The 25348-nt window shown below is 44.0% G+C and overlaps 1 protein-coding gene across 7 annotated transcripts in view; it reads left to right on the forward strand.

Annotated features, from left to right (window-relative positions):
• The first annotated feature begins 2423 nt into the window (after positions 1-2423).
• The window catches only part of GNAO1 (G protein subunit alpha o1), a 182736-nt gene continuing 159811 nt past the window's right edge, over positions 2424-25348 (forward strand). For 3 of the 7 annotated variants that reach the window (XM_077132485.1, XM_077132487.1, XM_077132488.1), the window contains exon 1: positions 3145-3324. Coding sequence is in view for 3 of the 7 variants with exons in the window: in XM_077132484.1 (XP_076988599.1) it covers positions 2945-3062; positions 3282-3324 (161 nt within the window). In the remaining 4 variants the exon portion in view is untranslated. Of the gene's footprint in view, positions 3063-3144; positions 3325-3465; positions 3593-25348 lie in introns of those variants that run through there. The other 4 variants (XM_077132484.1, XM_077132483.1, XM_077132489.1 and 1 more) reach the window with 4 other exon arrangements.

Genomic DNA, 25348 nt, shown 5'->3' on the forward strand with positions numbered 1-25348 from the left:
AAAAACACAAAACACAAGTTTGTGCTTTCACCATATAAGGTGTGATGCCAAGAAGGAATAAATTTAACCTAAAGTCAAGGATAGTTTGACTCAATACACAAACCAGAATGCCTTATGAGCCTAAGATCTTAAATTAAGAAGTACTTGATACGAAAAAGCATTAAAATGTAAAAAGTGACCAGCAGGCTGCAATACAATAGTTATATTCTTGCCTCTTCAGTCTTTCTGATGTATCCTTGCAAGGATAGCAAAACATGGGTGAGGCTACCATATTTTTCTTTCCCTAGCTCTAATAGATCTGCATAATTGTCCAAGCAATCTATAGAGGAAGTAGCAAATTCTGCTGCATGTTGGGCTCTTTGACCTGGATTTGGAAGGCTGATTTTTTAGGGAAACCCTGATTTTAAGCAAATCAGATTTATCCCCTGTCCTCCCATCCCCATCCACACAAAAAGAGGTAGGGAAGAAGGGATAGGAAGGCAATTACTTATTTTATAAAACAGCTCTTTACAGGATTCCTTTGTCAGTTTCCTTTAGAATATGTTTAAAATGTGATTCAACTTTAAATACTTTAAATTACGTTACATGCAACTTTGGAAAAATAAAGCTATTTGTACAAGGGGGTAAACTCATATTGGGAAATAAAGAATAAAATATTTCAGGGGAGAAAGGTTTCTTCTGGGTGGGCCTTAACTACCTTTTCCCCCATTGCAAATATATTTTTAGGAAAGGTAACATTTTCAGAACAGAACTTTTTTCTTCTTCTATTGTTGAAATGAAACATGTTTGTTTTCAGAGCCACAAAAAATCCCCAACTGTTAGAAAAATGCTTCCCACAGGCGCTGGCCTCTCAGCTCCATGCATACTTTTCCGTTGGCCCCCTTCTCTAGCAGGGCCCCTGGGGCTGTCTGGTGAACTGACTGTAAAACCATTTTGTGAAAAAACAAAACAAAACAAAAATAAAAACCCATTTTGTGCAGTAAGAATTCACAGCTTCAAAATCTCAGAGACCACCCAGAATAGATCCATGACAAATTTGTGTTTCCTCAGTATTTGATTAGCTGCACAGTCAGTGACTGACCCAGATTTCTGGGTCTCTCTAGTGGAAGAGAGATGGGGGAGAGAAAAAAAAGTTTTAAAAGAAGAAAACTTCTCCTACCAAAAACCTATTCAAAGTTCATCTTATGTGTTTGTGTTTGGGTAAGGGACAGGATAAGTTAATTCTGTATAGAAAACCTCAACCATCCAAACGGTGCAGAAGTCTTTAAACTGTTCAGGGTGCAAGCACTGGCGCGAAGCTCACCATCGCATTAAAATCTGTCCCTCCCCTCTCTACACCAAAGCTTCCCGAGGGTGGGGGGGAACTGTCCCCTGCATTGGTCAACGGCCGGGAATCCTGGAACGGAGTCAATCACTGCAAAGGGAGGCAGCAACTCCTTGAGGGCAGGCCCTGGCGGTCACATCCTGTCGTCTTCCTCTCCTCAGGGCCTCGTCTCTCACATACTAGGTGCTCAATAAATGTCTGTAGAACGCAGAAGACGAGAATTCCTAACTAGCCCCAGTGCGCCGGACGGTTGAGGCGAATTATCCAGGAACGCGGGGTTTATTCAGACCCACTAACTCCTCACGTTTGACGAGGTAACCCAGCCTCGGCTGTTATGGCCCCAGCAGCGGGACACCAACCAAGAAAGCGAGTTGCTGGAGACAAGATGGAGAGGAAGCGGGAGAGGGAGAGGCCGCGTGGGGCGCGGGCTGGGGAAAGGCCAGGAGCGCGCCTCACCTTGGCGCGGGCCGCTCAGCCCAGCGCTCCCATTGACCAGGAGACCCGCGCAGTCCGCGCGCGGGGCGGGGAGGAGGGCGGGGCTCCGCAGCGCGCACGCCCAGCCCTAGGCCCCGCCCTCGCCAGCCTCCCACCCCGGGGAGTCGCGGGCCCGGAGGGCGCTGGGGGAGGAGAGGCCGCGCGGCGCGCGCGCGCGCGCCACCGCGAGCTAACGCGAGGCCCGACGCGCGCGTTTCCCACTGTCCCCTCCCTTCCCGGTCCCGGGAGCCCGGCGCGCGGCTCTGCTGACGTCAGCCGGCGGCTAGCGGTGCGGGGTGCGCAGAGCCGCTGGCGCACTCGCGCGCGGAGCTCGCCACCGCCCCCCTCCGCCCGGACTCTGGCGCGCGCTCTCGTTCCCCCTTCATTTTTTTCCCCCTCCCTCTTCACCTCTCCCTGTCTCTCTTTCTCTCTCCTCCTCGAGCCGGGGCTGGCCGCCGCTCCCTTGCGCTCTCCCTCTCTCTCCGGTGGGCTCCACCGAGCGATGCGAGCTCTGGGAGGCAGCGCCACAGCCGCTGCCGCCTGTTAGAGACCTGCCCTCGGCCCGGCCCCCTGCCTGGCCCTGCCCAGCGCGCGGGGGTCGGCGAAGGCGCCGCGGACGCACCCACGGCTGAGGACCGGCGATGCACATGCACTAGCGGCACCCCTAACTCACTCCCTCCACACCCCGCGCCATCGCCGCCGCCTCCTCCTCCTCCTCCGGCAGCAGCGGCAGAAGGACCCACCCTGCCCCCCACCCCACCCTCCACCGGCTCCCGTGGCGACTCCAGCCTCGACTATTTTATTTATTTTGGGTCGTGCACAAGCCTCAGTGCCTGCAGCCCGCGCCTTCCCGGCCCCCGGGCGCCTCCTCCTTCGGCTCCGGAGCCCCAGACCCCGGCAACCCTCGTCTCGACACCCCCAGACTCCCGCCAGCTGCCGCGAGTCTCCGCTACTGGAATTTTGTTAGCGGCTGTCTTTTGGGGGGGTCCTGGTTTCTCGACATTTTTGTTTTCAGCCAAGGGAAGGATATCGTGATTTTATCCCGTTTGAACCAGACTCTGCTCTCTGGGGGGGGGGTGGGGGGCGCGCCGAGCCGGAGAGCCGTGCCAGGCGAGTCGTGCGGGCTGTGGCAGGGAAGGGGCCACCATGGGATGTACTCTGAGCGCAGAAGAGAGAGCCGCCCTCGAGCGGAGCAAGGCGATTGAGAAAAACCTCAAAGAGGATGGCATCAGCGCCGCCAAAGACGTGAAATTACTCCTGCTGGGTAAGGCCCGCGGCTGCCACCCCCGCCCCCCACCCCCGACCCCGGCCACTCCGCACTCCACCTCCCCCACTCCACCCGCCCCCAGGGAGACCTGGTCCCGAATTGTCACCACCATGTGCCCAGGGTCGCCCACCCGCTTGCATGCCTTACCCCTCTGTTTTCCCTGGTTCCCTAAGCTGACACTCACCAGTTTTTCCCCCCCTGTCTGTGTCCCAACAGGGGCTGGAGAATCAGGAAAAAGCACGATTGTGAAGCAGATGAAGTAAGTCCTGTGGCATTGGGATTTGTACTTTTATTAAGAATTTTTTTTTTATCATATTACCTTGCTCACTGCCCGTTGCTCTCCAGGCCTGATTTTGAATTTGTACACACACTTCAATTTGACTCCCCTCCCCCACGCCCTACGTTGGTTTGGGTCCTCCACCCCAACTCCCGGGGTGGATGGTTTTTTTGGGGGGAGGGGGGAGGGGAGCGCCTCTAGTTGTATGAATGACGGTGTCCGCCATATTGATCAGACCATCACACTATTGGTATGATTATGATCATTACTCCTTCTCGTGGGGGTATTTGGTATGTCTCGCTGCCTTCATTTCTGTCTCTCTGTCTCTGTTTCGTTCTGTCTCTAAACCGCCCAACCCCCGCCCCTTTCAGCATCCATAACCCCACTTCCCCGTGCTCTTCTCCTGGGGCAGTGATTTTGAACTTGGCTAAAACATGAAGGGGACCCAGCCCTATACTGGGTTGGAGAATCCAGTGTCTGCTGTTCATGGATTTGGTGCTGAATTAGAGACTATGGTTTCTGCTTCTCTCTCTACCCCTCCCCCCCAAATAGGGCGAGGTTAGGGTTAGGGGAGGGGGCGTGTATTGGGGGAAGGAGGTGGATTTCCAGGCGGATGTGACTGGCACAGCTGTATCCAACGCTGAGGTGAAAGGGGGGCACTGGCTGTGAGACTTAAAGCCCGCCTCCTTGTTGCCCCTGGCCCCTTTCCGCCCCCATCCTCCCAGCGTTTGCTCTCCTGACACCGGTAGTTTTCGTTCACTCCATGGCCTTTATCAGTGTATTTATTTACACTCTGCATAGGCCGTGTTCCATGTAATCTACCCACAATGCGGATTTCAGTCCCCACATGCTGCCGCCCCCTTTTGCCTTAGATATCAGTTCCCCCCCCCCCAATTAACTGGGAGTGGATTTGAGTGATGGTTGAAAATTAAAACAAATGGGATATTCCTTCTCTTCCACACTTTCTCAATAAGGAACCTCGCCCCTCTTTTCCACTCTCAGGCTCGCTTCTTGCCCCCTCCGCTCGGTAGTTCATGGTGAACCCACAGGCTTTGCTTGGCTGGGGAGGGGGTGACCGGCGGGGAAGGGGTGCGCGCCCTCGGGGCCTCTGGGCCCGGCTGCTTCCGTTGACCTGTCAGTTTGAGACGGAGGAGTTCGTTAAGACTGTTTAGCGAGGATTCCACGTCGCTTTGCTATGACACCTTCGCGCACACACGACTCCTAATTAGGGGTTGCTGTGCAGTAAACAAAAATGATTATTTTTCAACTTGACAGGATAGCCGAAGTAATTGCATCCCGTAGGAAAACAATGGAAAATAAAAACCACTTTCGTGGGAAGGTGGGTGGGAAACGAAACATGCTTGCGGTTTTAGAAGAAACAAGATGCAAAAAAAATTTTGCATGTGTAACAGGCATGACAAGCGGGTTCTAGGCGGCGCCATGATGCTAGGGAGTAGCGACTCGGAGACAATTTTCCCCATCTGCTTGACATGTTCTTATTTTTGTTCGAGAGCTCCCTGGGGATTTCTTCTCAGAGGCCCCTCTGCTCTCAGCACCTCTTTGAGCCACGGATAATTTGGCCTGGGGCTTCTCTGGAGCTTGTGCAACCCGAATGGATGGGGATGCGGGTCCTGGGGAATTGCTCCTTGCAGCAAGGTGCAGGTTGCACCTGCCTGGAGCCCTTGCAGGTTGGTAAAGGCAAGCAGCGTCACCCCCTTCTCCTGAGGGGGTATGTTTCAAAACTTCAGAGGTCTGTAATCTGCAGTGGCGGGCTGAGAGCTCGCTAGAAACCCCAGCCACCGGGGTTGGGTGAGGTTTTCAGGCGTTGCGAGTGGTGGACAGCGCCCAGCCGAGGCCGGAAAAGTCGATGGGGCTCGGCTCGGCTCGGCACGGGCTGGGCGCGGGGCTCGGAGGGACTCGGCAGTGTTCGGAACCGCTTCGGAGGATCCGAAGGCATTCGGAAACGCTCGTGGGAAGATCCGGGAGGGAAGAGGGCTATGCCAGAGTCTGGAAATTAACTTTGTATTCTAAAGCAACACGTTACCTGCACTCCCTGAACATGCCCATAAATTAGGTTGATTTAATAAAACGTTTAAAAATATATACTGAGTTCCCCAAAGGATAATGTTACCTACCTTGCCTTTTTTATTCAAAGAGAGCCGAGCTCTCCAAGGTGTGCCGTTTTAGAAAGAAAATTCCTACTTATATCCTGAGGCAGGAAATCTTAATGCTATATGTAGACTTTCTCAGGAAAGTACTGTGTGTCTCCTATTGATATTTATTTTGTTACACTTGAGGAGGGGGAGGAAATGAAGTGCTTGATGTTTGAGATGGTTAAATCAGAAATCAGAGCTTTTTTTTCTTTTCTCCCTGCATTCCCAGCTTTTCTAACCCCACAGAAACGTGCACTGACACCTTTTGGGGGGAAAATGTCAGGCAAATCTGAGATTTTGGAGGTAAAATATTTAATACTTAAAAAATAAACTCAATATACCAGCTCTTTTTAGGAAATAGACTAAATTTGCTCAAAAGGTTAGGCAGAAAAGTTTCTAGCCTGTGTAAATTTTGCCACAAGGTATCAGGGTTAGGACCCTGGTGTCCAGTTCTCCTGAAGCATTCATGAATGGCAGCTTTTCCTGAGAATCCTCCAGGTTGGCTTGAAATAAGTCATATCAGGGCCTTGTGCCAAGCTGGAGGCAGAACTTGTTTTATTAACCACAAAATGTGGGATTGGTGTCACTGTATCCTAGTGACAAATTCTTTTGAGTCCTCCCTTGAGGAGATGGTTTTCGCAGTGGCTACTTGACTGAGAGTCACAGAGTAGGGAGAACTGTGGCGTGGGTGGGGCCAAGCCTGCAAAGCTAGGAGGCATTTAAAGAAAGCAATTTCTAATTTCCCTGTGTGATGTGATTAGTGATCCACCTAATGGGCCACGCCTATGAGTTAATTAGGGTGTTGTTTATTTCACCTGGGCAGATGAAATGAGATAGAATCTACCTTGGGTGATCCCTGTGAGAACTGGATGATTTCCTAATGACTGGGGTTTAGTAGTCCAGCCTGTTGGATTGAGAGGAAGACTTGATATTCAGACATCACCAAGCCCCTTTCATTCAGCATCTCCAGAAGATGAGCAAAGAGCTAATATATTCAGCTGGTATTCTCATCCATGTAGTGTGCTGATTAGAAAAAGGAATAATTTTCCATATATGCTATAGTAACTGCAGTTACATGATAAAGGGATGGCTAGCAGATGCTGCTTAGAACAATGTGTTAGCACCCACATCAGTTTAGAAACATTGCAATTTGAGATTTGTCTGATTGATACATGTTGTAAAGGAAAACTTTCCTCCGTTCAAAAGATGCTGCTAATTAGATTGCCATTTTGAAAACCTGTTTCTCAATACTTTATTAAAAATTTCATTTGAAAATAACTTTCTGTTTTTTTTCCTTTGTGAATGGAATTGTGAATTACTGTTTGGGAGCTGTGTATCGAAGAATCCCAAACATTTCAGTATCAAGAAGTAAACAGTGATCATTGAGATAGCACAAACATCATTTTAAACATACCCTGAGTAATCAATGGCTCTTTTGGGGGGAGGCATTTTAAATAATATTGCTTCTTAGGGGTCATGACCTCACCTGTGATACAGCCCATCTATTTTGCAGTCACTCAGGGCTATTTGAGTTATGCAAATGCGTCAAGATTTTTAAATGAAGTGTGAATTTATTTACCAAAACGCTTACCAAGAAATCTCTTAAAGGATTCAAATATCCCTTTAAGTGGCTTCCCAGTTCTGAACAAATAGTGACAACTGCTAGGTATACAATGAAAATGTAAAATGAACTGTGGAGCTGCTGTGAGCACCATGGTTTACCCTCATTTGAGGTGTTGGATTTTCTGTGATGTCATGTTCAGGTTCTCTGTCTCTGAAAGATTAAGCAGAATTTTAGGAAGGTAGAGATTTTAAAGGTGGCAGGGAGGCCCAGTTTGCTAGCTTGTAGGTTTCACATGAATGGACAAAGTAAATGAAACATTTTGTAAATGCGTTTATTCCCAAGGTGCCTGTTTAGTGCCATTTCCAAACAAATTTAATGATTTGCCTGATGAAGCGGTGAATGTGATTCCCAGGACAGACCCCACCCTGTCAAGGAAGGCAGTCATAGGAGGTCACCTGCTCCCAGAAATCTGGTGGTTTCCTCTCCAGTTTTGACTCTGACTTTGTAATTAGGTTGTCACCTATTTGGTTTGGGTTCAGGGCAAGCATGTGATCATTCAGCATACCACCGGTCAGCACCTACTAGGCAACAGGCACTCGTGGAGATGAATGGCAACTCGCAGCCAACTAAAAGGTCCTTTCCTACACATGCCCAAAGGGTTCCATGTTGAGGCAGCACTCCACTGAGAGTCACTCTTCTATAGTTGTGGATTTGTTATTTCTGCAATCATCTCGTTGGCTGCTTCACCTCCCTGCCTGCCTCCTGTCTCCATGTTTATTCAAATGGATGTACCTTGCTCTCTGGAGACAGCATGTGCGCGAACAGAATGTCAGATCAGGTAGTAGATGAGCTCTCCTTTGCTGATGGATGATGCTGTCTCCTTACTGTTCACTGAGCTGTAAATACGAGCATTCCTTCCTGCCAGGAGAGTAGCAGACATTCTACCTGACCTTCTCGAAAATCAGCTGTGGAATTCTTGAACCTCTGTTACCTGTTAGCTTCTGAAATGGAACATGTCTGATTGTTGAAATGGTTGTTGCTGATTAGATTAAGTGGGTGAAGCTCCTTGAGGGATTGACGTGGCTTGAAAGGACTCCAGAATTGGCCGGTCTATATGTGTGGGACTGGATTCAATTTACAATGCCTACAGTTGGAGTACTGTCTTGTTTCTTTTAGCTCTCGGAACTCCCCAAATTATATTGTGCTTCTTAGCATGCCACATCTGCTAATAGAACGAGATGACCCATATTTTTCAGCTGTTTACAGTACCCTATCTGCTAACACTGTAAATTAAATACGAGTAGAATAAGGTGCTATTTTTCTGACATGTGCCCAACTCATCTAAATGCAGGGATTTGTTTCCCTTCTTCAAGGATATTTTCATACTCTCATTTCTTGTGAAGCCAGGCCATTATCATTAGAGCACTTCTTGATCTGAAAGACAGCTAGCAAGGCAACAGAAAGGGTTTCCTCCAAAACTGACACCAGCAAAAAATTTGTTTCACACACACTACATGGATTTAAACATAGACAGCAGATGCTGTGAGAAGAGTACTTCACCTCACTTTCTCGTTGACTTAATCATCATGCAAAGCTTGAAGATGTTCAGATGAACTCCAGTCTAATAATTTGTTCAGATTTGTATCTATTAATGTATTTTGTCCTTCTCGTTCATGCACAGAGCTGATTGAAAGGAAAACTGTCCAACAAATCATTGATTAGCACAGGGGAAGGGGAAGAAAAGAAGTGGCCTATTAGTTCGGAGAAATAGTCATTTCTTATTTAAAAGAATAGTTTGGCATATTTCTCTAAAACTGAGAGGTGATTTAGAGCATGGCCTCTGCATCTATGTTAAATGAGTTCAAATCTTTGCTCTACCACTAAAAACAGTGCCCTTAAGAAAAGTACTTTAACTTTTGCTACTTCAGTTTCCTTATTATAAAATGGGACTAATAATAAAAAAAACTACCTAATAGAGTTTGTTGTGAACATTAAATGAGTTAATATATGAAATGTGTGCATAACATTGTCTGGAACATGGAAAGAATTCTACAAATGTTAGCTAAAGTTTTATTCCTTTGATTGATCAGTGGGTGTTCGTGCCCCACATGGAGTTGTCTTCTTAAGTATGTGGTACTTAGCCATGCTGGGAGGCAGAAGGCGGGCACTGTGGTTCATACTCATGGCTTCTTCCCTTCGCCTGCTCTGCAGCACCAGTTATATAACAACCAGTGTTGTCATAACTGATGTGACATTTTTGATGGCGCAGCTGTTTCAGCCCAAGAAGCTTAGGTTTTATTACACAGAGTGGGAAAGAGCACTGGACCAGGAGTCAAGGCAACTGTCTTTTGCCCCTGCCTCTCTTGGGGGCTCAGTTTCCTGAAAGAGTTAGACCAAGATCCTCCTTTCCTGTTCTAAATAATCTATGAAATTGGGAATTCTCTTTTTGGGTCTTGATGTCTCTGATGCTAGATTCTAAATATAAAAACATCAATTATGGGTCTATCCTATGGGGGTGAGAGGGACCCATGAAGTTTCTTTTAAGACCAATATAATTATAGAATAGCAACCTCTGTCATCCAGAATGTCATAGTTTTGAAAGGCATTTGGAAAAAAACACCTTGAACCAAATTGTATGCAGACATGGTTGTCAAACCAAATAGGAGGATCTGAAAGAATCCATTTAGTAAGAAATAAGGTGTTTGAATGATGAGAGACCCAGTGACATGTTAGAGGGAGAGATGATTTGTCTGTGGCTTCCAGGATACTGACAAATGAAGATGGTCATGGCTTCTACTAGGGACAGCTGCATGAGAAGGACCTTGCCTGGATTAAGATGCCCAGTATCCAGGGAGATAGGAGATTTGAAGATTAGTGAAAAGAAAGGATCAGGAGAACTGTGTTGCAATTTTTTAAGTGGGAGGTGTTATTTTTGTTTGTTTTTTGTTTTGTTTTTTTGGCTTGGACAGGCACTGGGAATCGAACCTGGGTCTCTGGCATGGCAGGCCAGAACTCTGCCAGTGAGCCACCATTGCACTGCCCTGTGTTGCAATTTTGACTTGCTGTCTAACTCGATTTTGGGCAGGTCAGTTCGCCCTTCTGGGCCTCAGTTTGTTCATCTCTTAATTGGGATATGGGCTTTCACAATAGAATTTCTCTTTCAGGTTTCTATTTCTAAGATACAGTATATGCAAAGAGAAACCTAGAAGCCTGAAATGCAGTGGAGAATAGTGGGAGTATTTACCGCCCACAGCTTTTATCTGCTGAGCCATCTTTAGTTCTAATTTTCTTTACAGAGAAGAGGAAAAACATTGTACTTTTCATAGCACTAAAAAATTAAAGTAAAATAAAATCGTGCAAGGCTAATAGTCAATACCCTGAATTTGTCCCCTACTCACTTGCTTTCTCACCATCTCTAGAAGCAAGGAGAATAGATAAAAGAGAAAAAGGGGACAAGATATAAGAATAGAGCGCCATGGCCAAGGATTTACTGGGATTCTCTGCCTAAGTCTTAGCCAACAGATAGGTTTTCTTTGGAAAATTGTTACTTTAGGGCCCTACCCCATGCTTTAATATCAGTGCAGATCACCTGTCCCCAGGGTCTCAAATCACTACTGCTTATTACACATTGTAAATGAATTGTTAATTAGTCTGTCTCCCTACCACAGCTCCCCAAAGCAGGGATGGTAACTTACTTTTTCTTGCAATACAGCACTCAGCCCAATGCCTGGCACAGAGGGGCACTTAATACATGTTAGTTGAAGGAAAGAGAGAAAGAAATGAGTTGCACAAGCACTACAACTCATTTCCATATAAGCCATAATAATAATATTGAAAAATTTTGATGGCCCTAGGTCATGCTCAGCATTTTCAATGCATTATCTTCATTTGCTTTTTCTCATCAGCCTCTGAAGAAATACATTTATCAACTCCATCTTACTGATGAGTAAGTATGGCTCAGAGAAGTTAGGTGGCTTGCTCAAGCCATGGCGTGGCTTAAAAAATGACAGCACTATATTCAGACAATGATTTGTCTAATTCCAATGTAACCTTGCACAGTTCTTACCAGACCACCACTAGTATGGGCAATGGAGAGCTGGCAGTTCAGGACCCAGTATCCATAAATAAATGGGATGGTTCCAGCTTTGGGTGAGATCAGGGGCCAAGAAAATGGCAAGTGCCCTCCTAGTGTGGGTTTCCTTCTGAAATTGGAGGTGGTGGTTATCATCATGCATCACATTGATCTGCACACCAGAGTGTTCCCCAGTTGCCATCTGGATAACCCCTGAATGATTTTCTACTCCTGCCTCAGAAGTATAGACTGTTTGCAGGTTACAACAGAGGGAAGTTTCCTCTGAAGGCTCTGGTGGTGGAGGCAGATGGTGCAGAGAAAACTGGAGAAAGACGGGATGTTCGAGCCACCTAGCCATCCATACACCATCCATGAGCATTTATGTTCTAGGCATATACATATTGCTATGGAGGTAAAGAAGAAGGTCTCAGTACCTACCCACGAGGAACTCATCATCTAAAGAAAACTACATGAAAAACACCTCTACACTTCAGAATAGAAAGTGCCATGATACCTGTATGCACACAATGCTGTGGGAGAACAAAGGAGGGCACCTGCTCTGGGCAAGAGGTTCAGGGAGGTCTGCCGCTAGAAAATGGCATGTAGGCTGAGTCTTAAGAATAAGTGGTAGTTAGCCAGTTAGAAAAAAAGGAATGCCAGGCAAAGGGACCAACACATGCAGAAATACTAAGGTACGTCACCACTTGGAACGTGCTGGGAATGTAAAGTAACTTGGTTTGATTATGTAAGATGAATGTCAAGAGATGAGGGGTGGAAGATAAGACAGAGGCCAGATCATGAAGGCCCTTATTGTGCCAAAGACTTTTTATTCTGAAGATAATGAGATGCTACCAGAGCATTTTAAGGAAACAGGTAGCAGGATCAGTTTGCACTTTAGAAAAATCACCTACATGGACTAGAGAGAATCAGGTGTGAGGATTGGGAAATTAAATGGAAAGTTACTTCTGTAATCTGACGGAAATTGTTTAAGAACTTCAGCAGTGGTAGTAGGGGTAGAAATGGGACAGATTCCAGAGATTTAGGCAGTTGCATAATTGAACTCATTTGATGATCAATAAGCAGGATGTTGAAGAGAAGCTGAATTTTACAGGACATAGCCAAGACTGAGTCCTGGATTCTAGTTTGGGCCACTGGTGGGCTGGTGGTGCTATTCCCTGATCTTGGGGCATGAAGAAGGAGGAGAGAAGATTAGGGGGGGAAGATTATGTCTTAATTTGGTCATGTTGAGTCTCTTGTGGATCATCAAAGTGGAGACTTCTGGCGGGCAATTGGATATGTGAGTTAATGATAAGAATGGAAATTTGGATTTTTCTGGTGCTTGTGGGCAGTGAGAGCCATGTAAGTAGGTAACCTCACCTGGCTGAAAAGGGGAGAGAAGGCAGAAGATGCATCCCCTGCTAATATGCTCCCCAGCTCCAGGAAATGGGAATAATTTAGGAAGAGAAGCCCCTGAGGGAAAGCAAGAAAGAGAAAGCTGAGATATAGGAAAAAAAAAAACAAGGCAAAGCAGCATCATGAAAGCCAAGGAAAGAGATTATTTCAAGAAGGTGAGGAAGTGATTGGGTTCATCACATATTGCTGTGGTCAAATAAGATGAAGACCAGCAGATTGTTAGTGAGCTTGGCAAGAGCAGTTTCAGTAGAGTGGTGGGAGAAAAGCCAGATTGCTTTGGGAGTTAAGTAGTGAGTAGGACTGAGGACACTGAGGCTATAAGTGGAGGCCCCTCTATTTTTATTTATTTATTTTTACATGGGCAGGCACCGGGAATCGAACCCAGGTCCTCTGGCATGGCAGGCAAGCATTCTTGACTGCTGAGCCACCGTGGCCCACCTGTGGAAGCCCCTCTAATAGAACCCTTGGCAAGGCAAGGAAGGGGAGAGAGGGAGAGAGGAAGAAGGGATATGGAGTCCAGGGAGAATGTGTTTTTACATTATTATTATTATTCATTTGACTAACATGGAGGGGCTTGGATCCATTGAGAAGCTGTAAAGAAAGAGCTCCAGAGGAAGGAAGAAGTTGAAAGTATAGGAGAAAGTATAAAAGGAGCAGAGCCCAAGAGGATGGGCAGATAGGGGTTGCAGAGTATGGATGGAGGGCTTGATCCAGATATGATGATATGATGGTATCTCCTTCCCTGAGATTAAGACAGGAGGGCAGTAGGATGGAGAGTATATAGAGAAATTCAGGGATGAGATGGTAGGGACAGAAAATTGAGGGAGTTCCTGCCTTTGCTTTTATTTTTCTCTGTGAAGTGGGAGGAATTAAGAAGCAGCTATGCTCATTTACCTGAACACTAAAGACTGGTAACCCTCATTGGATTCAAAACATTCTTTTATTCATTTATCCAATATTTTATCTGGCTCCTGTTATGTGTTAGGCACTGTTCTAGGTGCTGGGAGATACAATGATGACCAAGTCAAGGCCTAGAGAAATCACCAGTAACTTCATAAACATATAATTGGCCAAGGTGGTGGCAAACTGTGATACATTTTCTGGAGTTATACCTTTGGGTGAAGACTTTATTTATCATTGAGGATCATTTCCTGCCCTTGGAGAGTAAATCAGTTGGAGAAGACAAATAGGAGCTGTGAGTCCACAGAAGAGATGATGATGGAGTATTTGGACTGGGGGCTCAGGATTAAGCTGCAACAGGGAGTGGGTGAAGAAACAAGAATTCAGTGGACACCTATTGTTTTAGTCTGCCCAGCCTCATTCATTCCAGGCAGGTCTAATAGTGCTACCAATCACTGTCCCTTGCCCCATGAAGACAGAAGTGAATACGTGACTTAGGCCTTGCCACTCACAATACCCCATTCTCCTGGCCACAGTGATTGGCCCAGAGATGGGCACAAGTCTCAAGCCAGGATAAACAGAGTCCTCTCTGGGCTTGTACAGTCACCATGGGAAAGAAGCTGTTCATCTGGGATCCCGACAAGGTGCTCTCTGCACTAGAGTGATGAAAGCCTGGAGCTGTCTATATAGCCATGTGTCCTCCCCTCATTCCTCTCTGCAAGAAAGAGGCTTTCATGGGAGAGTTTGAGGCTTTGAGAGATTGGGGTGGGGAGAGAGGAACTAAGAAGAGAACAAAAGAGAGAGGAAGTCAGAAAGACATTTGATAATGTTATTGGAGTCTCTGAAGCCAGCTCTGTGGGCTTGACGGTTATGTGAACTAATAAGTCCCTTCTTTTACATAAACTAAATTGAGCTTGGATTCTCTCCCTTAAGATTTTTCATCCTGATGAAAAGGGTAAGGCCCTTCCAGGAAGAAGAAGTAGTATGCGCAAAGCAGAAAAGCAGGACTTGACCATGTAGGCACCACGAAAGAGTAGTGGGCAGTTTCATGTGATTGAAGAATTGAAGGATCATGAGAATATGAGGAAAAGTGATTGGAAAGGAAGGGTGGAGTTAAGTTTTGGGGTCCCCTGACCATTATGATAAAGGGGTATGTATATACTTTATTTTGAGTATAGTAAGGTACCAAGTCAAGAGAACTTGAAAAAGAGACCAAAACGGTGGCTTAGGAACAGAGGTTTTTGTAGTCTGAACTAGGGAATTGGTAGGAAAGGCAATAAGGAATTGGAAAGGGGAGAGATTTTGTAGCAAAATAGATGAGAGTTAGTGCCTAGTTGAATGTGTGGAGAAGAGAGTTATGAGAAGTTTTGAACCTGGATAATGGAGTTTAGTTATGCCATCAAGTTAGGGAGATTGGTAGCAGAGGGAGTCAAACCACAGGCATGAATTTCAGGTTCTTGCAGAATAACTTTCTGGAAATGTTCAGCAGTTTGCTTGGATGGTGTTCTAGAAGAGAGGTCAGTGCTGAAAGGAGAACTGGGTTCACCTGAACTGCATGGTAGGGATGAGATGCCCTGAAAGAGAGTGGAGGAAAAGCCCCTGAGGTGAGTATGCAGAGGGAAGGGAGAGGGATGAGCAAGAAGAGGGCCCAGGGAAGGAGCCCAGCAGTGTGTAGGAAAGTGAAGGAACCTGCCTTCCATAGATCCACAAGTAGCTCCAATAGAGAAAAGGAGCTGGAGGTCGGAGAAGCAGGAGAAGAACCCGAAGAATTCTGCCACATATAGGAAGGACCCCAAGGACAAAATGTGCTGAAGGAAGTTCTGGATGATGAGCAGAGTTCTGTTCCATGGCATTGCTAAGTTAGATAAAGACTGAGCAAAGGCTATCATTTTTAGCAAATAAGGCTATTATTGGCCTTTAAAAGAGCAGTTTGACTTCGGGTATTATGTGACACCTAGGACTCAGAGTTAGAGCTCTGAAGCAATGAAAGTCAGCATTACCCCATACAGGAACTGTTTTAAAAGTTGAAAAAGGGATCACACTTCAATTAGAGATATGAATAAAGCTGATCTAGATAGTACTGGAGTAGATTAGAATACAGGATAAAAGATGATATGGTTCATATTTTAAATTTTCAACTTCTGTGTGAGACCAAAAGAGAGATATTTACTTGGTGCAAAAAGTACAATTTGGGTACCTAATTTAACTTATATGATCAGTTTAGTTGAATACTGTTAAGTACAAGGAATCTTGAATAGGGCATAAGATTTTGTTGGTTTGACCAGGTTAGTGTCATGCCCCGATATATTCCAGAGTAATTAAGGGGAAAATATTAAACTTTCCCATTTGGAGAATCCCTGATAGACTCGCAAGCAGCAGAGGCAACCAAATCAATAGACTGAACCCTCGATTTTGGGGTTTGTCCCTATGAAACTTACTGCTGCAAAGATTAGGCTAAGCCTACTTACAATTATGCCTAACAGTCACCTCCAGAGAACCTCTTTTGTTGCTCAGATGTGGCCTCTCTCTCTCTAAGCCAACTCAGCAGGTGGACTCACTGCCCTCCCCACTACATGGGACATGACTTCTAGGGGTATAAATCTCTGTGGCAACGTGGGACAGAACTCCTGGGATTCTCTGGGATCTGGCTTCATGGGATTGAGAAACTCTTTTTGACCAAAAGAGGGAAGAGAGAAATGAGACAAAATAAAGTTTCAATGGCTGAGTGATTTCAAACAGAAACGAGAGGTTATTCTTATGCGTTATATAGATATCCCTTTTTAGTTTATGGTATATCGGAATGGCTGGAGGGAAATACCTGAAACTGTTAAGCTGTGTTCCAGTAGCCTTGATTTTTGAAGACAGTTGTATAATAATAAGCTTTTACAGTGCGACTATGATTGTGAAAACCTTGTGTCTGATGTTCCTTTTATCCAGGGTGTGAACAAATGAGTAAAAAAATATGGATAAAAATAAATAAACAATAGGCAGGTTAAGTGGGAAGTGGTGGTGGGGAAGAGCAATTTCAGTGAAGTGAAAAAGATAGAAGACAAACTCAAGAAAGTTTTATGGTGGCAGTAAGTCTGGACTGGGAGTCAAGAAACTTGAATTGAGTTTGGTGGACCCAGGCAAGTTTCTTAATTTCTCTCAGATTTAGAATCATTACACATAAAATTAGAATACTGGACCAAATGAGCAATATACTTCTGCTTAAATCTTGAGGTCATAAATTTAAATCTTTCTGTCCAGCAAAACAGATGTTCTATGGCAAAGGAATTCCCTGCCTTCCTTCTTGGCTACCCCCAACTGAGATAATAAATTATAACAAAATTAAGCTTTCAGAACTTTAGTGCTAATTGAGAAAGAAAACTGGGACATCAGCTCAGGGAATTGTGGACACCAGCACTTGTTGCATTCACGTGTACTCTACTGAGAGTATGGAGCCCTGCAAGGTAGAAATTTGTCTCATAACCTATCAGGGTTGATAAAAGTAGGATCGAGTGCTGCTCTTCCATGGGGAGGAACACTGAAGAAGGTTTTAGAGCACAAAGACAAAAGAAGCCCTTGGGGTCCCCCTCTCTCGGAATTCACATGGATGGAGGGAAAAATGCCTGGGAGTCTAAGCTGACTGTGTGGGTCACTACAGCCAGGGTAGGTGAACAGGGGAATGAGAGGGACTGTGTCCCAGAAGAGGGATGAGCCTAAGGGTACCAGCGGGCAAGGGCAAGAGAGCCCCTGCTTAAATTCCCAGCACTTTGTGGCCTTGTCGATGGAAGATTTGGGGGAAGGGCTGATAGAATGGCAGTGGGCAGGGCCTGGTTCTGAGTTGTGGCCATTCCCCACCCGCCCACCCCCCACTTTTTCCCCATATACTACATAAGGCTTGCTTTTTCTGTGAATCCTTTCCTTAGAATATCAACCACCTGGACCTTGCCATTCCCTCATTTCTTTAGCATATATTTGTTCATTCTACAAATACCGATGGATGACAACCATGTGCCAGATACTCTCTAGTTTCCAGGAATAGAACCCTGAATAAGCCACACAAGCTTCCTGCCCTCAAGAATCTTACAGATTTAGAGAAGGTAGATAGACTGTAAACAAGTAAATGAACAAGCGAGATTATTTCAGGTAGTATTAAGTGTTCTAAAGGAAGAAATTGGCATTAAGTAATGGAGAGTGGTTCGGAAAGGTGAGGAATAAGATAGTTGGCCAGGAAAGAGCTGAGGAAGAGGGAACAGCAGATGCAAAAACCCTGAGGTATAAATGAGCCAAAGCAAGAACAGTGAGGCTGGACCATAGGGAAGGAAAAGTGGTAAGAAATGGGGTCCAAGAGGCAGGTGGGAGCCAATGTGCAGGACCCAGGGTCCATGGAGTGGCTTTTGGGTTTCATTGTGAATGCCATGAGAGGACAATGGAAGGTTGAAGCATGGGACAACTTAACCGGGCATGTATTAAAAAGACCCCTCTGCATTCTGGAAAGGCAAAACTATAGAGACAGAAATTACATCAATGTTTGTCAGAGGTGGTGGTAGGAAAGGGATTGACTATAAAGGGGCTCAGGGGACTTTTAGGAGGATGGAAAGTATTCTGCATCTTGATTATACTGATGATTACACAACTATAATGTTTGTTAAAACTCATCAAAGTGTATACCGAAAAATGGTGAAATTTTACTGTAAGTAAATCGTACTTCGGTAAACCCAATTTATGAAATATACATTTTTAGTTTTTTTTTTTATTTTAAGAATTGCATTAAACCTTAACATAATCCTTCTGGCTGCTGCGTGGAGGGTGGATGATAGGGAGCAAGTGTGGAAGCCAGGAGATCACTGCATAGCCCAGGCAGTACCCCACTCACTGATGTTTTTACCATTTAGCCTGTATTGTGAGCTGTTCCTGGACTTCCTTAAATTAGTTTATTGATGTGTTCCTAGTTTTCCTGTTTCCATAGCTTTCCTTCACAGCCGCCTTGTAAGCTCAATGTGGGTAGGAACCATCTGCTCCTTTTGTGTGGGGCCATGGTAGATGCTTATTATATATTATTTTCCTTACATTTGATTGATGCTTTAAAGTTGACAGGCTGCTTTTACTTTCATTTTCTCCTTTGAGCCTTACTACAGTCCTGTCAGGCTGCACCGACTTAATATATCCCTATTTTTGTTTGGCATGGGCAGGCTCCAGGGCTCGAACCCTCATCTCCGACATAGCAGGTGAAAATTCTGCCACTGAGCCACCGTTGCATCGCCCAATATATCCCTATTTTATAGATGAAAAAACTAAGACAAAAAGAGCAGTGTAGTGTCAACAAGTCATAAAACTTTGGAGATCTCAGCTTTGCCATTTGTTGACTGGCAGTGCGATTTGGGGAAACCCATTTAATTTTAGTTTCCTAATCATTAAAAAGAGGAAAACATAAACACATGCAGGTACATTGCAAAGTTTAAATGAGGTAACAGCTAAAAGCACGTAGTGCATGGCTGAAATTCATTAAATAATAGCTGTTTGTATCATTTTTACTATCAGAGACAAAATTAAAATAACTTATTCCAGGTGATGTGGCAAGTACATGGTGGAAATAGAATCCAGTTTTTCTGACTCCAGAGTCTTTCCTTCCATCACACCATTCAGTACGTTCTTCCTGGTTATCAGCTGGTACAGGGTTAACTACTTTTTACCAATTCAGATCCTTAAATTCAGTCATTGATTAATTCAGCAAATAATTATTGATTAATATTCAGTCATTGATTAATTCAGCAAATAATTATTGATTAATTCAGCAAATTAAAAGAATAATGAAACAGTGCTCAGCATTGTTTAGACTCAGGATACAATAGTGAACCCAAATAGGCTCCATCCCTACCTTCAAGGGCAGATGCTGTTACACTCCCTCATCTGGGCATCTGGGAAGATTTCTTTGAAGAGGTAACATGGAAAATCTTTTGTTTACATTGTTTTTGCTGTGACATAGGTCAATATACATATAAAATGTGCAATACTCATACATGTTTAACAAATGTTTAAAAATGCAAGTACTCATTTAATCATCACTAGGTAAAAAAACTAGAACATTGCTAGCTCACGAGAAAGTCCCTAAATATCCATCCCCTCTGGATCACAGGCTTCTCTCTCACCATCCACTGTCTTGACTTTCATGGTGTTTCCTTGTATTTCTGTAGAGTTTACCATCAGTGTATTCATCTACTAATGATATGGTTTTGTTTTACCTGGAAAATTGTAATCAAACTATGTGTATTGTTTTAAGTCTTGCAACTTTCCTTCCATGTTGTATTTCTAAATGTTATATCTAGCTGTAGTTTGTTCATTTTCATTACTATATAGTATTCTATTTTGTGTATACTTATAAATTTTCTGTTTATTCATGAATATATTATTTATTATTCACGTCATTGCTGTGTAGTATTCTTTGTTATATACCAGCTATGACTGTACTGAAATTTATTTATCCATTGTATTGTTGAACTTCCTTTGTATTGTTTTGAATTTGGGGCAATTGTGTAGAATACTGCTATGAACACCCACGTACATATGTCCTGGGGTGCATGCATTTGTATAGGGTCATTAGAAGTGGAAATCTTCAACTATATTAGATAATGTCACATTGTTTCCCGAAGTGGTTATGCCGTTTTGCATTCATACTAGCAAAGAGCATTCCTCTTGTCCAAATCCGTGCCAATATTTAGTATTATCAAAGTTTAAAATTTAATACAGGCAAGTATTAGTAGTATCTTATTGTGATTTTACTTTACATATTCTAGATATCTAGTGAGATTGAGGACCTTCTCATATGTCTATTAGGCAGTTAGATTTCCTTTTTTTGTGAAACCCTTGCTCTTTTGCTCCTTTTTAATTAGGTTGTAATTTTCTCATTAATTTATAGTTCTTAATATGTTCTGGATATTAGTCCTTTTCTGGTTTTATCTGGTAATGGCAAATATTATCTCCCATTCTCTAGCTTGCCTTTTCAATGGTCTATTGGGTAAAGAAGGTTCTTGTTTTTAATATAGTCAAATATCTCATTCTTTTCCTTTTTTGGTTAGTGTTTTTTTGTGTCACATTTAAGAAATCCTTCTTTATCTTGAGGTGACAAAAGCTATCTTCCTTTTTTCCTCTTCTTTGTAAAACTTTGGAGATTTTTCCTTTCATATGTAAGTGTTTGATTTGCCTATAATTGATTTTCATATATGGTGTAAGATAGGGGTCCAGTTTCTTAATTTTCTCAGTACCATTTACTGAAAGGCCATTCTTTCAGTCACTGTTCTGTAGAGCCATCTCTGTCATAAGTCAAGTGATTATATGGATGAGCCTGTTTCTCTGCTCTATTCCATTCCATTGGACTTTTTATCTATTCTTATGTCAGTACTACACTGTCTTGATTGCTATAGCTGTATAATATGTATTGATATTTGTTTTAGCAAATGTCCTTCCCCCATCTTAGTCATTATCGTCATGATATGTCAGCTGTTCTCAGTCCTTTGTGTTTGCGTATATTAGAATCATCCTATATTATATACCCACCAACACACATAGGTTGGGTTTTTTATTAGTATTTCTTTCATCTACACATCTGTTTAGGTAGGATTGACATCTTTTAAACTCAAGTCTTTCTTATTCACGAGCACGTTATGTTTCACCATTTAGTAGGTTATAATTTCTCTCAAGAAATATTTATATAATTTTCCCATAGAGGTCTTAACATACTTTTTTTTTATAGTTAGATACATGCTATTTACAATAGACTTGTCATTACTTCTTTTTTGACTTATATTTTGTATCTGTTGCTGAAATATGGAAATACAGTCTATTTTGGCATATTGATTTTGTATTCATCAACCTTATTTAAATATCTTTTTAATTCTGATAGGGAATTTGTAGATTCTGAGGCCACAGAGGAGAGTGACCTGCCTGGGTTCCTATGGCTAGTTGGTAACAGAGCAAGAATGACTGTGGTCCTTTTTCTCCTTTGCTTCCCAAAGGAGAATGTTCAGGAAGTGTTGGGGAAACCAGTTAGGAAGAAGAAAATAATGTGTATTGAATGCCTCTTATTTTAGATGCTTGCCATACATGATCAGCTTAACTCTCAATGGGCGGGGTTATTGTGGTCTCTATCAAGTAGATAAGGAAAGTGAGATTCAGGGCAATTAAGGACAACGCCTGTCCAGGATCATACCTTTCTGTTACCCCAGGCTCATCACTGAGGGGACATTCCAGAATCAGAGGAGGCCTATTGCGCAGCCCTCCCTTGGCCTCTGATCCCCGACATTGCTGTCTCCCAGGACCCTGGTCCATGCATCTTCAGACTCACGCTGGCCTTGTTACCATCGGCGCTTGGGTCTTGAGTTCCTTTCCAAAGTTCCCTCCCAACCAAGGAAATTAGTTCACGACTTGTTGGGTTCTAGGAGCCAAATTAGGAGTTGTCCTGGGTGTCTTTTTTTAGTACTGACCTGAAAATATGGTTGGGGTTTTACGATCCTGCTTTGTTATACAGCGGACTGAGGAGAATTTATGGTTGCTGTCCCCCTGCCCCCTTGCTGATTGTCGGAAGCTACCTGCATGCAGAGGGGTGGTTTGCTGCTGCTGGCTGTGCAAAGGAATTGTGAAACGCTCTGTTTGTGAACACAGCCCAACAGTACTCTATTTAGTATGACAGCTTCCCACTCTGGAACACACAGCCCTTCAAGGGGGTGACTGTAAATTATGCAACTCCCGGAGTTAAACAATGAGGAGTAATGGGGGAAAGAAAGGGACGGACTGCAGATTTCAGCCTGGATCTGAAATGTGAGTGTGCAGACTTAGGCTACTTAAGGATGGATGCTGGGAAGGCCTTAGCAATTGAGAAAAGCCAGGAAGTGCTATCACAGTGCTGCTTGTGAGAGTGGATTTTTCTTTAAAAAAAAGGTAAATGCTCTTTTCAAACTCTGTTTAATTCAGGAAGAGTTTTAGAGATTAGGAGGGACATTTATAAAAGAAAGTAGTGATACAGTGTTACCAAAAGTAATTTAAAGCCATATGCAGTATTTAACCTTTGTTCTGATGGCCCAAGTCATCATTTTTTATTACTGGTTTGTGCTGAAAATCAAGGGTGCCTCTAAGGGCAACTGATGTGCAGACTATTTATCCCCTACCCCCACCCCACTAAATGGTCCTGGGAAGCAGTTAACTCTGCTTTAATATGCTTTACAATATTTTCCTCTCTCACCACTTGCTGTCATCTGTCATGCCTTGCTGCTTTCAGTGTTCCTACCTCAAGAGCTTCTCCCTTTCTCCCCTCCCCTTATTCTACTCAGAATCTGCTATGGCCTGAAAAACTAAATGAGCAAGTTTGTCAGAATAATGTGTAGGGCCAGAATAAATAGGATGAAAGTTGAAGACCTAAGGAACTATTCCAAGAATAGAGTGCTTGTGCTCTAGTGCCTGGATTTCTCTGCATTTCTGCCCATCTGTTTCTTGGGATCAAGGATGTAAAAGTGAATTGGCAACTGCGAAATGCTATACAAATGTCAGTGATGGTGACAAGGTTGCTGTCTGGCTGCTCAGGGTTCTTCATTGTCCTTCCTGGTTCCTGGCATGGTTTTGAATCTCGGAAATTGCTGGACAAGTAGCTTCCAGATAAGAGTGATGTACTGTCATTTGTTACAAAAGGTGTTGGCCTGGCTTAAGCAGCAGGGAGCCTGGCTTGAAGGCTCTCTTTAGCAAAAGTGCTCTTCTGGGCCCTTTCTGTGAAATGGCATGGGCACCCACAGGGTCAGGGTGCCTTATGGACAGCATCCGCCCCAAGAATGTTTCCCAGTGGGGGATACCATGGGTATTTATGCACTTGCATAAGAACTGAAGTTTGCTCAACTCGGCCAGTCTGGACCCAGCTGCCACTCTTTGGTCAAGACATGCACTAGCAATTCTTCCAGGGAAGTAGGAGTATGAATTTGGCCATTTTAATATGTTTGTGGCCCTCACATACTTTGGTGTTTGAAATCATTTAATTAAAATGCTTCCCCCCCCAAAAAAAAATTAAAAATTAAAAAATGCCTCTCATTAACATTATTTTTCTTACTCTACAGATATTATTTATTAGTTACTACTTTTAGTGATTACTGTTTTAAGTGAGGGACCTGAGCAAAACACAAAATCCCTGCCCTCATGGAGCATTCTGACATTCTAGTGGAGAAAGGCAATAAACAGACAAATAAAATACATAGTACATCAGCTGATGATAAGTACTAGGGAGAAGAATGAAGCAAGGAAGGGAAACAGGAGATGGGAAGGAGATGCTACAGTTTTCAAAAGTGGTTAGGGAAGATCTTACGGAGGAGGCAAAATGGGAGCAAAGACTTGATGGAGGAGAAGGAGCCAGTCGTGTATATTTGGGGAAAGAGTGTACTAGGCAAAGTGAGGAGAAGGGGTTCCTGACATATCACAACCATGATTTTACAGATATTATTGCTTTAGATGAAGTTAAAGTAAAGAGGACATTTTTTTAAAAGACAATAAACATCGTGACAGTGGCAAAAAATGATGTTTTGGCTGTGCTAACCTCAAACCCACCCTCGGTATGGGGTTGCCAATTTCTGCCCAGGGATTCCTGGCTACTTTAAGGATGAGAGAGTGCCTTGGGAGAGATCCTTGTACAGTCTTGGGGAGGTAGTGGCATTCTCTTTGTCCCAATCCCAGATCCATGACCAGTTCCATGATTCTCACTCAGTCATTTTCTTCCCATTGCCTGCCCCTGGCCTGGGACTCTTCACTGCCATGCCCTGCCTCAACCTTTCTGTGGGTCTGGCATAGACCCTCCTCAGCTGTCTTCCAGAAATGCTGTTAGTACCCTCCACTGCTCTGCTCAGCCACCTAAAATGGCTTCCCTTCACTTTCTCTGAATTGAAATTCTCTTTTCTTTGAGATTAAATGAGTCTAGCCCTCCACATTGATCCTGAGTTGTCTCATACACCACAGAAGGCCATCTCTCTGGCAACCACCCACATTCTTGCCTCCTTATCTGCCTCCATACTGGATACCAAGGCAGGCTTCCTCTCTCTTCTTCTGCAGGCCTGGCTTCTGATGAGATCAAGTCTCATCTGCTCTCTGGGTGCTAACCTACACTCGTACCTCCATTCTCTAAATTATTTTGCACCACACCCTGAGGGTTTTTTAATATACAGTCATAGTCCCACAGTGATTATCCCTTTCTTTGTCTGGGTGTCTTAGATGCCCAAGTATATGCACATGCACTATCACCCGGAATAGCCTTGCTCACCAGGAGCCTAGCAGAGAGCCTGTGCAGAGCTATCTAAAGAGAAGCTATTTCAGCCAAAAGGTAAAGTACACTGCTCTGGTGTCATCCCAGCCTGTTTTGAATCCTGGCTGTGCTGCTTTCTAGCTTTGTGACCCTGGGAAAGTAGGTTTAAGGATTATACAGAACAGTGTAGAAAAATGTTTGGCTCAGTATTAGAAAAATAGTATGGCTTAATAATTAAGGATGGTATAGTTCACCAACTGACATTTTATATGTGTAAAACTTGTTTCCTCGTCTAGACGGTAAATGTCCTGCAGAAGGAATCCCAATTTGTACTTCTTTTCTACTCCATAAGCCAAGTAGGTCCATGGTGCATGGTGAATACTCAGAGTAAATTTGCATACGATGTAGAGCAGCCCATTTATGCTATTGTGAATTTTCTCATAAATTGACTGTTGGGCTTAGTGGAAGTTTACACAAGTTTATGTAAAACATCAGCATATATATATGATCTGTGTTATTTGTGCATTTGGGTCCCCAGTGGATTAGGAATTGTTGAGCCTTTTAACCCCCAGCTCTTTACAGAGCCCTCATTGCATGCAGAGAGAGGAGAGGGGAATGTTCCTGTCCCCTGTGGAGAAGACTTCTGTTTCCAT

Source organism: Tamandua tetradactyla, chromosome 16 (genome assembly GCF_023851605.1).
Source record: "Tamandua tetradactyla isolate mTamTet1 chromosome 16, mTamTet1.pri, whole genome shotgun sequence".
NCBI classification, from domain to species: Eukaryota; Metazoa; Chordata; class Mammalia; order Pilosa; family Myrmecophagidae; genus Tamandua; species Tamandua tetradactyla.